Genomic DNA, 17,073 nt, shown 5'->3' on the forward strand with positions numbered 1-17,073 from the left:
GGACGGAGCCCTGCGGCACTCCACTTGTCACTTCTTTCCATGATGAAGACGACGCATTGGTGAGCACCCTTTGGGTTCGTTCGCTTAGCTAATTACAGATCCACCTAACCGTAGTTTTGTCTAGCCCACATTTTACTAGTTTGTTTGCCAGAAGGTCGTGGGGGACTTTGTCGAAGGCCTTACTGAAATCCAGGTACGCTACATCCACAGCATTCCCTGTATCGACCCAACTCGTAACTCTATCGAAAAAAGAGATCAGATTAGTCTGGCATGACTTGTTTTTGGTAAATCCGTGTTGACTATTAGCAATGACCGCATTTGTTTCTAAGTGTTCGCAGACCACTTCCTTAATGATCTTTTCCAGAATTTTGCCTGGTATTGATGTGAGGCTGACCGGACGGTAATTGTTTGGGTCGTTCTTTTTTCCCTTCTTGAAGATAGGGACCACATTCGCCCTCCTCCAATCTGCTGGGACTTCTCCCGTTCTCCAAGAACTCTCGAAGATAATTGCCAGTGGTTCTGAAATAACTTCCGCTAGTTCCTTCAGTACTCTTGGATGTAGCTGATCTGGCCCTGGGGACTTGAATTCATTTAGAGAGCCCAAGTGTTCCTGGACAACTTGTTTCCCTATTTGGGGTTGGATTTCCCCCAATCCTTCGTCCATTCCGTGTTGCTGAGGTTGAAGATGGCTTTCTTTTTCTGAGAAGACCGAGGCAAAGAAGGCATTAAGTAGTTCTGCCTTTTCCCTGTCGCCATCACCCCATCTTCTCCTTGCAATGGCCCTTTCGCCTCCTTTTTCTTCCTTTTTCTACCAACGTAAGCAAAAAAGCCTTTTTTGTTGTTTTTTATGTCCCTGGCAAGCCTGAGCTCATTTTGCGCTTTAGCCTTGCGAACCTTTTCCCCACAGGTGTTGGCTATACGTTTGAATTCTTCTTTGGTGATTTCTCCCCTTTTCCACTTCTTGTGCATGTCACTTTTGAGCTTTAGCTCAGTTAGAAGTTCTTTGGACATCCATTCTGGCTTCTTTGCACTTGTCTTATTTTTCTTCTTTGTTGGCACTGTTTGCATTTGCGCCTTGAGTATTTCACTTTTGAAAAACTCCCATCCATCATTAACTCCCTTGTTTTTTAATATCGGCGTCCATGGAATGCCGCTCAGTAATTCCTTCATTTTTTGGAAGTCAGCTCTCTTAAAGTCGAGAATGCGTGTTTGACTTGTCTTAGTTTCAGCATTCCTTTGTATTGCAAACTGCAGGAGCACATGGTCACTTGCCCCTAAGGATCCAACCACTTCAACTGTATTGATCAGGTCTTCCACATTTGTTAAGATTAGATCAAGAGTTGCTGATCCCCTTGTTGCCTCTTCTACCTTCTGGACCATAAAATTATCTGCAAGGCAAGTGAGGAATTTGTTGGACTTTGTACTCTTGGCCGAGTTTGTTTTCCAGCAGATATCGGGATAATTGAAATCGCCCATGAGATATAGTATCTCTTCTTTGTGCCTGTTTGGTCAGCTGTTGACAGAAGGCTTCATCAAGTCCTTCATCCTGACTCGGAGGTCTGTAGTAGACACCCACGACAAGATCTTTTTGAGTCCCGGTTCCCTTGATTCTTATCCAGATGCTTTCAAGCTGGTTTCCCGGATTACAGTCTTGCATTTCTTCTGCAACGTAACTGTTTTTGACATATAAAGCTACTCCCCCTCCTCTCCCCTTTGTTCTATTTCTGTGAAAGAGGTTATAGCCCTCAATGGTTAAATTTCAGTGATGGGAGTCATCCCACCAGGTTTCAGTGATGCCTATGACATCGTATGTGTGGTGCTGTGCTAGGAGTTGGAGTTCGTCTTGCTTATTTCCCATGCTCTGAGCATTAGTGTAAAGACATGTAAGCCCCTGTGACCTCCCCTTGAGCTGTTTATTTGGGATTATTGTGCTCTCTGTACTTGGTCCTTGCTGTGTTTGTGCAGCCCTCCGTTTAGCCTTTTGGCGGTTCCCTGTGGTCGTGGGTAATATAGTGTTCGCCAGGCTGTTGTTCCCCTCCCCCAGTGGATCTAGTTTAAAGTGCGCCTGATGAGGTTTGTGAGTCTGTGTGCAAAAAGATGTTTTCCTACTTGTGTGAGATGCACCCCATCGCTTGCCAGTAGTCCATCCTCTTGGAAGAGTAGACCATGGTCAAGGAAGCCAAAATGCTCCTCTTGACACCATTTTCTGAGCCAGTTATTGACCTGTACTATTTTTCCGGCCCTTGTAGAGCCATGTCCTACAACGGGGAGGAGGGATGAAAAGATCACATGTACATTATACAGTTTTAGCTTTGTTCCCAGAGCTCAAAAATCATTTGTGATCTTTTGAAAAGTATGCCTAGCTGTATCATTGGTACCTTCATGAATCAACATAAGGTGGGGAGGGTGATGGGGCTTTAGGAGCCTGCTGAGCCTCTGAGTGATATGGTGTATTTTTGCCCCCGGGAGGCAGCATGTTTCTCGAGCCATCCCATCCGGTCTGGAAATGATGGCTTCCGTTCCTCTAAGGAGGGAGTCACCTACTACCAAGACCTGTTTCCTTTGAGGATTGACAGGGTCCCTTTTGTGCAAGACAGTGTGTATGTCCCCTGAAGAGTGTTCCTGTTGAAGTGAATCATGTAGGTGTAAAGTGTTGTCCTCCTCCTCAACATCCCCAGTGCATTCATCAATGACAATCCATTGAGATACATCCGAGAGCCCATTACTCTCCCAAGGATGTTCCTGTTGCTCCTGGTCTATGATTGGGGATGGATCATTTGCATGATTACATAAGTGTGACTGTGGTGATGCACTGTCCCCGTCAGGGCTATCCCCTGCGCATTGATCCAGGGTGGTCCACTGAGTGGTATCTAAGAAACTGTGGTCCTCCACAAGATGTGTTTCCTGATTGTATGTTAATGATGTAAGAATTTCAAATCTGTTGTGTAAATGCAGCTGAGTAGAGGAGTTCTGCGGAGGCTGCCTGGTCCTGCGTCTCCTTCTATGGGTGACCACCTTCCAAGCCTGAGGGTTGTCTACCTTTGAGTTGATCTCCCCATAAGGTTCCTGATCATGGTCTTGGTGGTGTTGGTGTGATGCAGGCTGCAGATCTACAGCAGCGTGTTGTGCAGTGTCCAAGAAGAGCTCGAGTGCCTGAATGTCCTTAAGGGTCTTAATACGGTGCTCGAGCTGTTGGATCCTCTGCTCCATCAGAGTCATCTGTTTGCATTTGGAGCAGATGTAGTTGTCTAGTTTTTGTGTGAAAAAGCGGAACATGCCACAGCTGGTGCATGTGATGGGAATGTTTTGCTTTTGTTGCATCTCTTGGTGAGCGTGGTGGCCAAGTGGGATCTTTGTACAGTTAAGTAATATGCACGCACTTTATGTGCAGACTGCAACAAACCACCTCTTTGTGTATTTGTTTATGTTGCTTTGTTTCCTGTATGTACTGCAAAGGATAGTTAGTAAAGGTGCCTTTTTGGCAAATAAACACTGGCAAATAAACCTTTCCCAGAAACTCAATTAACAGGGGACAATGCCTGCTGTCAATCAACTTAAGTACCTGGCTCTCTTTCAACACAACAGTCACACAACAGTTAGACTTTGACCACAGGAGCCAAGCCCACCCTCAGTTTAAAATCTTAGCCAAATCTTAGCCAAATCCTACCTGAAGCCAGGGAGCAAAAATGTCCTCCTGCTGCCTCTGCTTCTGCAAGAACCAACTGCCCTTCTGGGATCAGGCTCTGGCAGAAACTCACACTGGCAAATAAAGCTTTCCCAGAAACTCAATTAACAGGGGACAATGCCTGCTGTCAATCAACTTAAGTACCTGGCTCTCTTTCAACACAACAGTCACACAACAGTTAGACTTTGACCACAGGAGCCAAGCCCACACTCAGTTTAAAATCTTAGCCAAATCTTAGCCAAATCCTACCTGAAGCCAGGGAGCAAAAATGTCCTCCTGCTGCCTCTGCTTCTGCGAGAACCAACTGCCCTTCTGGGATCAGGCTCTGGCAGAAACTCACACTGGCAAATAAAGCTTTCCCAGAAACTCAATTAACAGGGGACAATGCCTGCTGTCAATCAACTTAAGTACCTGGCTCTCTTTCAACACAACAGTCACACAACAGTTAGACTTTGACCACAGGAGCCAAGCCCACCCTCAGTTTAAAATCTTAGCCAAATCTTAGCCAAATCCTACCTGAAGCCAGGGAGCAAAAATGTCCTCCTGCTGCCTCTGCTTCTGCAAGAACCAACTGCCCTTCTGGGATCAGGCTCTGGCAGAAACTCACACTGGCAAATAAAGCTTTCCCAGAAACTCAATTAACAGGGGACAATGCCTGCTGTCAATCAACTTAAGTACCTGGCTCTCTTTCAACACAACAGTCACACAACAGTTAGACTTTGACCACAGGAGCCAAGCCCACACTCAGTTTAAAATCTTAGCCAAATCTTAGCCAAATCCTACCTGAAGCCAGGGAGCAAAAATGAGTGAACCATCTAATTGGTTAGGAAGAGACAAATGCCTTTGGTTGTGGGTGGGACTCTTGCAATTTTCTGGATGTGGCTGGATTTGAAATCACATTATTCGCTATCATGCCCCCATGTTCCCAACATTATTTTAAATTGGATCATGCTGGGTATGTCTGTCAAGTTTGGTTCAAATCCATCATTGATGGGATTGATATGACTCTCTAAATGTAGATGGACCACAATTCCCATCATCCCTCCCTCATTGATAGGATTGACATATCCCTCCAGATATGGATGGACTACAACTCCCATCATCTTATCAGTTCATGCCCAAACTTGCATGCACACTGGCTTTATCAGGAGCTCATTCCAAAACAAATTACTATGAGTAAGTCAATAGTCAACAGTCAAAAGCCAAGAAGCTAGATACAGGAATCCTTGAAGGTCAAGATGGGATGTCCACAAGTTAAGTTCAAAATCAGAAGCACAAAACCCAAACAACAAACAGGGAAATGTGAGCCAATGCCAGGATCCAAAGTTCACGAAGCTGAATTCGTTATTCCTTTGAAGTCAACCAAACAAGCAACAGCTGCTACAATAGTGAGCATTTTTCAGATAACCTAAAAGACCTGCAACCCCACCACCACCACCACCACCACCACCACCACCACTCTAAGCGTGTGAGTATGGGCCCTTCCACACAGCCATATAACCCAAAATATCAATACAGATAAACCACAATATCTGCTTTGAACTGGGTTCTCTGAGTCCACACTGCCATATAATCCAGTTCAATGTGGATATTATACAGCTGTGTGGAAGGTGCCTTAGTTTAACACTTCTGAAACTTGCTGAAATAAGTTTGCTTCAGCTTCACCCAATAGGGTAACACAGACTGCTTTGTTACCCTATTGCTTCATCTGAGGGCTCCTCTTCAGCAGTGGCTAAGGTAGGCATAACAGACTGATGGAAGCTGCTCCACCACATCAAACAACTAGTCACCCTCGCTACCTGAACCGGCCATGACACTACCCATATTTTAAATTGGCCATGATAGACATGTCTGCCAAATTTGGTCTAGATCCCTTATTAATATCCCCAAACTCGGCTAACATTTTATGATTTTATGATTCTATGATTCTATGTTGGGTACAGCTGTCAGGTTTAGTCCAAATCCATCAGCAGTGGGATTTACACATCCCCTCCAGATGTGGGCAAACTTGCATAATTCTCTGGCAAACACCCCTCTCACAACTTGGCACCATTACTCAAGTGCCACACAATGAGTAAAAAATTAGAAGCTAATGAGTTTGAGGTTTAAATGGATTGCTGGTAAGTTGTATTCATATTTTATTGACTTAAAAAGAAAACATTTCCTGAAATTTAGAGGGGTGGGGTTAGTAGCTGGACTGATTTCTGAATTAACCAAATATGAGCCAGGAAAAGTTCAAGCAGTAGTTATATTTATAATCATTATATTTACGATGTATCCTGATAGCTTACATTCACTTTATATCCAGATACTTTACTATAGCTTAATATTATATTGTAAATATTCTGCATCCAGTCAGTCACTCAGAGAACATTATCCACAAAAAAGGAAATGTTATGGCTGTGAGTACTGTATCGGTTATTAGCAACATCTCTGTCTTCTGTAAGCTCTAGAGAAAAGGAATGTAAACCTAGTGTGTGAGAGAAAATAGATAACCTTAACAGGTGCTTCCTTAGACTAAATTATGTTCTAAATAATTTATAGTTATAAAATAATTATTATGTCCCTGAAAATTCTAGTATCATATCACATAATTACTCAAATATTTTCCCTTGTTAATTTTTTCAAGATTCTCCCAATAAAATTGTCATTCTAGTCTATCAAAAGCCTTCTGAATATCAAATAACATCAAAATCATTGGAATTGCTTCATACTTTAGTTATGAAGTTAAAATACATGGTTTAACATCAAATTAATAAAATATATTTGAGAATAATCAATATGATTTTAAAAGTCCTGGTCTTTGGCTTTTATATGGATAACAAGATTCTGCTTTACTCACATATTGATAAATGGCACACCCCAATTTCAAAAACACAATTTGAACAACACCCTGAACACTGTAATCATGTACAGAAGGCATGTCCATGCATGAGGTTTCCAGGTTATTGTGCTTCTCAATTATCTTAGGGCTTCAGTCATGTGGAAGAGCTCCTCAGTTGTTGGCATCCTGCCTACAAATCCCTAAGTCAACACAAGGACATCCATAATGTGCTCAAAACCTTTTATTAGGGCAGAAGTATGACTCTACTCATTATCTTGTGAGTAAAATGTGTATAATTTGGACTAACAAATAAAATGGGATTCACAATTTTGAAAGCTTATGATTTTTCTGCTTTTGTATATGTATAACTCACATATGTCCAATTAGAATTTTTAATAGTTTTACAAATCAATTACTTGAGGAACGCATAAAAGAAATTAATGGTATTCTTGTGTTGATAATGCTTTGTAATGATTTAATAGGTGCTTGCCTCTTTGTTGTTGGTTATACAGGTTATTGCTCTTATTCTGGAACTTGCAATTTTTTAGGAGTTATGTTTCTGATTTACATAGGTGTCATTATAAAATAAAACAGAACTGTAACAAAACCTTAGTCCCAACTACAGGGTAGCAATAATTACAGATAGATGTAATTGACTCGATAAATGTGTCATTGGTTTATGGATTTTTAATTTTGTTGGCTACTTGGCCAATATGATTACCCCAGAGTACTCTAAACCATAAGTTCAAGGTGTTCATCATAGAACTTCTCTCCCCTCCTGTCTTCAGAAGTGAAGTGAGTTGAGATCAAACATAGGGACTTCTCAAATGTGGCATATTATCTTAAAAGCATCAATTCAAGGTGCAGGATATTACCTATAAAGCTCTAAACGGTTCGGGACCTGCCTATCTTCGTGACCACGTCGTCCCCTATGAACCCACCCGATCGCTGAGATCTTCCGGGGAGGCCCTTCTCTCACTTCCGCCCTCCTCACAACTGCATTTGGTGGGGACGAGAGAGAGGGCCTTCTCGGCCATGGCTCCCTGATTCTGGAACTCCCTCCCTAAGGAGATTAGGTTAGCTCCCTCTCTATCTTCCTTCAGGAAACAACTGAAGACTTGGATGTTTCAGCAGGCCTTTAGAGATACAGTCATTAATTAATCAGCCCCGGAGGGTTTTTAATAATCTATCCTCTATTTATCATGGTCTTACCATTTATGTGTTTAAATGTAATTTTTTTATCCTGTATTGTTGTTTTTATTGATATAGTATATTACTGTTTTATCTTTTTTATATTGTGATTTGTACTATGTTGTTTATATTTTGTCCTTATGTTGTTTGGGCCATTGCCCCATGTAAGCCGCCCCGAGTCCCCACGGGGAGATGGTGGTGGGGTATAAATAAAGTTTTATTATTATATTTTATTCCCCAGGGAGCTCATCTTATGATGAATATGGTGCCAAGTAAATAGTAATTTATTTGCCCAGGTCTTTCAGTATGTGGTGTACCTAATTTTAGTCTACTGCTCCATATTGATTACTGCTCATTGGTTTTTTTTCCTTATAATTTTAATGGTGAGCTATGCCTAGAATTTTAAAACTAAAATGTTTTTAAGGAATAAAATATTTAAATACTAACACTGGAAAATCCTTACCTTTCCTAAAACCATAGCAATCATTTTTGCTAGTGACAGAAATTAAGAGTACAATGATATATTACCGTACATATGATAAAATTATCTTCAAAATCTATGACTCACCTGTATGGATGAATCACAAAGTACTTGTTCCTGATTTTCACTGCCTGGAGGAGGAAGAATGTTGGGACTAAAAACCATGAGGTCATTCTTGATGCCAGCTTCACTACTCACTCCTGCCAGGATGTGACTGTGACGATTTGAATAGGACCAGCTACCAACTTCACTGGCGCATACCAGTGTGGCTGTGCCAGGGCCATACATCATGGTTTCCTTTGCCTGGGATTGGCATCGCAAAACAATGTAAACTATAACTGCAAGCAGAAACAAGCTGGACACTGTGCAGATAGCTATTATGAGGTAGATGTTGACATTGTCCACCAAGGGCTTTGAGCTCCCTCCCATTCTAGGCAAGCGGGAATCAGTCTGCATGAGTTGGGTGCTTGCCATTAGTGACACACTCAATGTGGCAGTGGCTGACAACACTGGCTTGCCGTGATCCTTCACCAGCACCAGCAAATTCTGACTGCTGCCACCAATTTCCCCCTCATCAAGGATACGAGTAGTACTGACCTCACCACTGTACAACCCCACTCTCCAAGGACCATTGGACCCTGCATGTAGTTCATAGCGCAACCATGCGTTGTAGCCTGAGTCAGCATCCAAGGCATGAATTTTGCCTATGACATGCCCAGCCATTACAGGGGCCATCAGCAGGAGAGAGGCCTCCTGTGACATAGATATAACAGGTGCATTGTCATTCTCATCCATCACAAAGACTTGCACTGTCACATTGCCCCGCAAAGAGGGCAGCCCCGCATCCTTAGCGCTCACTTGGAATTCCAAAAGCTTTAGCTCCTCATAGTCAAAGGGCTGCAGAGCATAGAGTTTCCCACTTTCTGAGTGTATTGAAATGTAGCTAGAGAGTGACCAGAGCTTCTCATCTATCCAGTAGCTGACCAAGGCGTTCTCAGCCACATCTGGGTCTGAGGCAGAGACTGTGAAGATGTGAGCACCAGATGGGTTGTTCTCCTTCACAAAAACTGTATACGTGGTTTGTGCAAAAGTTGGTGTGTTGTCATTGATATCACCAATGGGTACTTCCAGGTTGCTGGTGGCTGACAGGGATGGTGTCCCATGGTCTTGGGTTGTTACAACAAGTTTGTATTCTGCCACTTGTTCCCGATCCAAGGCTTCAGCTACGACTAGGGAATAGTAATTCTTAAAAGTAGACACTAGCTTGAAGGGGAGTCCAGGGGGATGCAAAAAGCAGTTTATTTGCCCATTGGTTCCAGAGTCCCGATCCGAAACACTAATCAGGGCCACTACCGTCCCGGGCTGGGAGTCTTCTGGCACTGGTACCGACAAAGATTTTAGTGACATCTCGGGAGCATTGTCATTGACATCAAGCACCTCAATCACAATACTACAATAACCAGTCATTGGGTTACTCCCTTTATCACTTGCTTGTACTTGAATCTCATATTGACGAGTTTCCTCATAATCCAATTTTTCTTTTGTTCTTATTTCCCCACTTGCAGAATTTAAAGTAAACATACTTTTTAATTTAAGAGGCACACGATTCTGAAATGAATATGTAACATACTTATTGCTTCCTTCATCCAAATCTGTGGCATTTAATTTAATCACTAATGTTCCACTTAAAACATCCTCAGCCATTTGGACCTTATACACTGACTGATTAAAAGAAGGCGCATTATCATTTTCATCAAGCACAGAAATCACCAGCTGCACAGTGCCACTGAGCTCTGGTTTCCCTGCATCTTTGGCCATGAGTAGTAAATTATGAGTAGCCCTGACCTCTCTGTCTAGAGAGGTCTTTAAAAGCAATCCTAAAGACTGGCTTTCATCATGGTTTTTTTGCACATCTAGAGTAAAGTATTCATTGGAGCTCAATGTATAGGTGAGCTGAGAATTGGAACCAATATCAGCATCAGAAGCTCCCTCCAGTGGAAAAAACGATCCTGGCATTCTCATTTCTGAAACAAAGATATTTTGTTCCTTTTGAGGGAATATAGGAGCATTGTCATTAATATCCTTGATTTCCACCTCTACATGAAAGACCCTCAGAGGTTTATCTATAATCACCTCCAGGTGAATGATACACAAAGGGTTCTTGGCACACAGCATCTCCCTGTCTATCCGGGAATTAACAAATAAAATCCCATTCTGGACATTTACCTCTAAATAGTCTCCATGGCTTTGGGACTCCATCCGGAACAAGCGAGGCACCAGTTCATCCACTTCTAGTCCCAGGTCCTGAGCAAGGCGGCCCACAAAGGTGCCATGCTGAGCTTCCTCGGGCACATAATAATGGAGCTGGCCATTTCCCATTTCCCAAGACATGGTAAGAAAAAATAGCTGCAATAGCTGTTTTCTTGCTAGCCAACACTGGAACAAAATAATCATAGCGGTGGCAGGTTTTATCCCTGCTTTTAAAAAATTAAATCCACTTTCTGTCATTCAAAGCTGAGGGAAAAAATCTTGTTGTTATGCTGCTAGATCCATCCTGTTGTCTCTAAATGTCTGCTTCTGCTGGAAGGGCTGGGAGGGGCTTTGATCCTTTTATCAAAAGAGCATTTTCATTTTAAGTGGGCAGCGACATCTTGTGACAACTGGTATCAACAACACACACATTTTCTTTCCTTTTTTAGAAAAAGGTATTCATTTCTTATCCAGTTATTAATTGAATTATACAATTCATATGCAATCTGCTCTATTATTGTTCCATGAAAAGTTAATGTCTATATATTACTATATTGTCTTTTTTAAATGCTAGGCATCCAATCCATGGGCCAAAAATATAACATCCAAAAGTAGACATGCAAAATAAAATTACGATTTTCCTGCTTCTTGGTAGGGGGTTGGACTGGATGGCCCCCGAGGTTTATTCCAACTCTATGATTCTATTATTCTTAATCAAAATTTGATCAGGGGTCTTTAGGGCTGCTGATGTTGGCAGGCCTTTATACATTGGTATGATTTTAATAAGGCTTCAGAAATGCCTTTTTATTTCTTCTTTGCTATGTTTAGAAAGGACTGAGCCTACACTCTGGAGACTACAGTCACAGCATGAGGTGGCCTAAGTGTACTTCTACAGGAACGAGATCCATATTATTCAAGCAAGATGGCCAAGCTACATCCTACAAATAAACACTGAGTGTACTTGTAGGAAAGTCCAGATTTTAGTTATCTAACGTTGGGTGGAATTCCTTGAGGATCCTTAGTGAGGAAGACAAAATGTAGACAATCCTCATCTGTTGAGTCCATTAATTAAAGTAGCTGAGCCACATCCTAATAATGAGAAATCTTGAAATCCAAGAGGTTGTATTACAACTGATGAAGCCTAGAGATGTAAGCTGCAAGATGCTCTTGACTCTGTCTTGCACTAAATGCCACTTCAAATGAAGTTTCCTCTGCAATGAATTCTGGAACCATTCTAAAAAGGGTAAAGATTTCCTCTGACATAAAGTCCAGTCATGTCTGACTCTGGGGGTTGGTGCTCATCTCCATTTCTAAGCCGAAGACCCAGTGTTGTCCGTACACACCTCCAAGGTCATGTGGCCGGCATGACTGCATGGAGCGCCATTACCTTCCCGCCGGAGCGGTACCTATTGATCTACTCACATTGGCATGTTTTCGAACTGCTAGGTTGGCAGAAGCTGGAGCTAACAGCAGGCGCTCACTCTGCTCCCGGGATTTGAACCTGTGACCTTTCGGTCTGCAAGTTCAGCAGCTCAGTGCTTTAACACACTTCACCACTGGGGCTCCGCAACCATTTTATACAGGCACTATAATCCAGTTAGGAAGTGGACTAAAACAAAATGGTTTCATTGTACACAAACACCCCAAGAACCAGTTTGAAACTGGGATGATGGCCACAAAGATCCACCAACTGCAGATTGGAACAGAACCCAGGAATCACAGTATCTGCAGCCATACATCCGCTGGAAAATTCATGTCTGTACAGAATCAGCGCTGTGGCAGGGCACAGGAAATAAGGTTTGGAAAGGAAGAATTTCTGTAAGAATTGTGGTGAGTAATTGTTTACCTTCCCACCAGATGTGTTTCACCATTTTTTTAAAGTACCTCAGCGCTGATAGTGTCTGAGCAGGAGTTCACATTTTCCAGCACCAGTTTTGAGCCCTGCATGGCATATAATCTGATCAACTACAGTATATTATCTTGCACGTTCTAAACTTTCTGATTCGTTTTTAAATGTGATTTTCTGGCCTGACGTGCACTACAGTACATTTTATGGACACCCCGTCCTCAAGCCAGCTTCAAACAGCATCAAAGGACCTCATCACCTTAAGATTCAGAAGCAACTTCTCAGCGCTGCCAGCACACTGCCAGCACAGAGTCCACTTGAGCCCATCAAATGAAAAAGGACTACTTCCAGTGGGGCTCTGTTTGGCAGGCCGCTAGCAGTGCTGAGAAGCAGAGCCCAGAAATTCCTGGGATGTTGGTGTTTGTGCAGGTGCTGTACAGCGAAACCAGTTTGTTGAACAGTCCCAGAATTCATTGCAAAGAAAACTTCATTTGAAGTGGCATCACATGTCATAGAAAGGGATCTTACAACCAGCAGCAGTAGGAGCAAGAAGCCTCATAGAAGAAGCCAGGGAAAAAGCAGGAGGAAGCTGAGGACAGCAAGGAAATGTCATGGGCAGGGATCCCATGACCACTGATGGTAAGGGCACGAAGAGTTACACTGCCCCACAGTTTTTCCCACTGTCCCTCAGCTTCTGAGGACAATGTGAGGACATCCATAGTGTCGCTGTAGAACTACCCCTAGTCTTCAGCTTCATAGACCGGGGTCTATACATGTATAAATATTTGTGAAAGTTTGGGGGAAACGATCCCCTGTTATCTTGTGTCATTGTATAGAAAATTCAAGTCTATAGTTCTTGTAGTTTTTTTAAATGTTGTTTATAAAAAGTTTGAAAAATCCATGTGAAACATTCTGAAACTTGATGGGCTAACCATGATAAATGTTTTCTACCACTGTAGCAAGTTTCACCCCAATAACTGTAAAAATGAGGGATTAAGGAGCCCCTGAAGTTCCCCACTTGTGCAATTATAATGAAAAAGTAAGGAAAATTAGTTACTGTTGTTATAGTAACGAAATTTTCACTAACAATATTTTAGAAACACTTTAGAAATGAAACACCAGCACCCCCTAATTTTGTAATGACTTTTGAAACATTTTTTATTGATTGCACATCCCTAATCAGAGATAGTCCACATTTGGACTATCTCTAGATTCCTTCCCACTCTGACAAAGTGGCCATCAGCCTGAAAAACTTTGCTGCATCATATCAAGGAGATACTCAGTGTGACTGTAGCTGACATTACAGACTTGCCATAGTCTTCCACAATCAGCAAGAGAGCTTCTGCTTCATCCAGGGCACTTATGGTGCTAATCTCACCACTGTAAAGCTCCACTCTCCAGGTGGTACAACTACCCTCATGAAGTTCATAGCATAACCATGCATTGTATCCTGAATCAGTATTTACAGCATGGATTTTGCTCACCACACATCCAACAACCAAAGGAATCACTAACAAGATGGGATCCTCATGTCTGAGATTTGAATGAATGAATTTATTTATTACAGTCACAGACCAGGCAATTGTAACATTAAAATGTTAAAATCAGAGATTTTTGAAACATTAAAACCAGACATTCAACACATCCAGCAGAAAGTCAAAGATATACAACCAACATATTCAGCTTCCAATTTTAAACATATCCATGACAAGTCTCAAACATGTGGGGATTGATGCATGGTTTACAAGTGACACTTGATTCAAATCTGTGAAAATAGATATTAAAATGTATAGGTTAAAGCATTATCCACCAAAATCATCTGCAATCTTTCCTGAAATAATAAAGTAAAGGGATCACAAGCTGCTAAATAGATTTAGATTTCTTTTGTCTGAAAGATAATGCTCAAATATTTGAAAAAAGTAAGTTGTTTAATAGGCTAATTACCAATCTGCCATCTATGCCTCACCTTTTTCTAGTAAAAACCATAAAATTAGATTTGGAGTAATTAATTATCAGTTGTTCAGTTTTACAATATGATTCCAGGGTTCTAAGTAGGTGTCTTAATCCTACACAAGAAAGAGATAGTAGAACTGCATCATAGGCATATAAAAGAATGGGGAATGGCATATTTGCAAGATTTGGGGAATGTGCATCCCCTTTTTCCAGACTTCCAACTAGCAAATTAATATATAAATTAAATTGAATTAAATTAAATAGATGCAAGTATACACCCTTGCTTTACTCCATTATAAGTTTGAATTTTGAATATAACTCTCTTGCTCCTCTGACAACAAGCTATTTACTGTAGCACACCTATACTAAAGACAACTGACTCTTCACAGGCACAACCTCCTTTATCTGAGAACTACAGAAAGTTTATTGGATACCTACAAGTTTTACTTATGATGTATTAAGCTTATATCCAAGTTGTTATGCAGTTGTTAAGGGGCCGGGCTGTGGCGCAGGCTGGTAAACAGCTGCAATAAATCACTCTGACCATGAGGTCATGAGTTCGAGGCCAGCCCGTGGCGGGGTGAGCACCTGTCAATTAAAAATAAAAAATAGCCCCTGCTTGTTGCTGACCTAGCAACCCGAAAGATAGTTGCATCTATCAAGTAGGAAATAAGGTACCACTTATTAAAAAAGTGGGGAGGCAAGTTTAACTAATTTACGACCTGGAATGAGGAAGTGCCGTCACAGTAGATGATGAAGCAGCTGCTCCTGCCTGTGGCCAGAATCGAAATCCCCTCAGAAGAAGGTTAAATTGCCTCTGCGTCTGTCTGTCTCGGTCTCTGTTTGATGTGTTTATGGGCATTGAATGTTTGCCCTATGTGTGTATAATGTGATCCGCCCTGAGTCCCCTTCGGGGTGAGAAGGGCGGAATATAAATACTGTAAATAAAATAAAATAAAATAATATGCAAGCCTTACAGTCTTATATGACCACAATACATGCTCTAGTATATGTCCACTGCATTATTTGTTTAAGAACTACATCCTGTTTGTTGAATTCTATTATTTTGTTTAATTCATCCAAATCTAAACATTGCCCAGGGCTAGGAAACAAAAACCTTTCCAGTTTCTCAACCAAACCAGTGTAGTTGAAATTATTAGAATCAGAAATTTCAATATCACTGGAAAAATTTCACTCTGCAAAATAGAATATAATTTATAAAATGGAAATTACATATCCACATTTTTAATGTTGACTCTTGCTGAATGAAAAGGGAATAGTTCTGAATCGATGTAAAATTTGTTCTTAAGAATGTAAAATAATTATATGGCATATTTATATTATAATGTTAATTGTTTGGTGTCAACAAGTTTGCATTTTTGAAAACACTACCCATATTTAGCAAATATTAAATTTGCTTGCCATACATTTTCCGCACTGAAAATTTAATTACACTAGCAAAACTTCATGCATGCAATAAATATTACCCAATAAAATAATAATATAGGTAATTTTGACTGCAAAATTTCTAGCTAAATGTAAATATCATCTCCTTTCTGATATAAAAAACGGGACTCTAATTTATAATAGAATAAAGGTTATATTTACACCTATGTATCTGATGGATATGTTTGATAATTATATTCAAAACCTGATGCACTGGAGATCATGATTAATAAAGGAACATTATGTGTGATACTACCTGATCTCTATTTCGTTATTTTATATCCTGAAATTACACTATTTGTTCCTATACATAAAGATACATTAATGTTCTATTGAAATAATTATATCATCTGCATATAATATACACAGAGATACTATTCCACTGAAATGATTACATTGTATATAATGTATATATAATAATGTATAATGTATATAATGTACACCAAAATACCGATTTCTCTAATTAGCTATAATTTAAAACAAAATAATAGAAAGAGCAGTACATTTTTCTTGTTCTTTTGTGTCAGAATTATTGCCAGTTGGCCAATGATTATTATGTATAATAGCCTTAAACATATTAAATGCCCCCATCACTTCATTTCAAAGAAAGAAAGGCCATTCTATTCTATCAAATGCTTCTGTGGCATCCAAAAAAGTAGGATAGTTGGTCTTTTTCATTTATGTGTCTTTTGTTAGCTATGTTTAAAGCTTTTCTTATATTTGCATTTAGTTGTTAGCCATCTGAAAGCTTTTTCAGCCTCTCTTACATACTTGTAATTATTGCAAAAAATGTTTTGTTGTTGTCCACATTTGACAGAGAAAGCCTGTAAAGTATATTCATACATTTAATCTGTGTTTCTCTTCTTTAAATATGAAAACTATCTACGCTTAGTTTCAGCTATCAAGATTTGCACAATTCTACACAATACAGTTTATCCCTCTGAAAAATGTTACTAAAGGGGAAATCTCATAGCTCCCTCCTCTTTATGCTCTCTCAAAACTCCGGGAGGGTACCAACAAAGAAAGACTTTGAAAATATATAATGTCATCTGAATTGAGCATTTAATCCTAAATCAAAACACAGTAACACTTTTACTTTTGTTCCAATACATTTATAAATTGTCCTCATGCCACCATGTTTTACGTCAAGTGATGTGTGGATGGCCCTATCAACACATGGAGGTCAGAGGATGGACCAACTGGTGTGCTCCAATTACATGTATTTATTGTTTCCAGTTTATAGAACTCCTACAGATGAATTGAAGCAAGCAGAAGCAGAAGAGGGAAGTAAGGAAACTACAAACTTCAACTAGCTCCAAAATTACCAGACTCCAAAGTTTTTCCTCAGACTATAGTCAGAAAAAATACCAGTCTATTTCACTGAGACTCGTTAAAGT

At 40.5% G+C, this 17,073-nt stretch overlaps 1 protein-coding gene across 2 annotated transcripts in view; it reads right to left on the reverse strand.

The window, feature by feature from the left end:
* Nucleotides 1–17,073, reverse strand: part of LOC100556634 (protocadherin alpha-C2) — a 296,573-nt gene that overhangs the window by 245,746 nt on the left and 33,754 nt on the right. Inside the window, exon 1 of one of the 2 annotated variants that reach the window (XM_062977851.1) lies at nucleotides 8,269–10,390. The exons of the other annotated variant lie outside the window; for it this stretch is intronic. Within the exon in view, the coding sequence (XP_062833921.1) occupies nucleotides 8,269–10,356 (2,088 nt within the window). The 5' untranslated portion in view covers nucleotides 10,357–10,390. Of the gene's footprint in view, nucleotides 1–8,268; nucleotides 10,391–17,073 lie in introns of those variants that run through there. 2 annotated transcript variants of the gene reach the window in all.

Source organism: Anolis carolinensis, chromosome 4 (assembly GCF_035594765.1).
Source record: "Anolis carolinensis isolate JA03-04 chromosome 4, rAnoCar3.1.pri, whole genome shotgun sequence".
Lineage (NCBI taxonomy): Eukaryota > Metazoa > Chordata > Lepidosauria > Squamata > Dactyloidae > Anolis > Anolis carolinensis.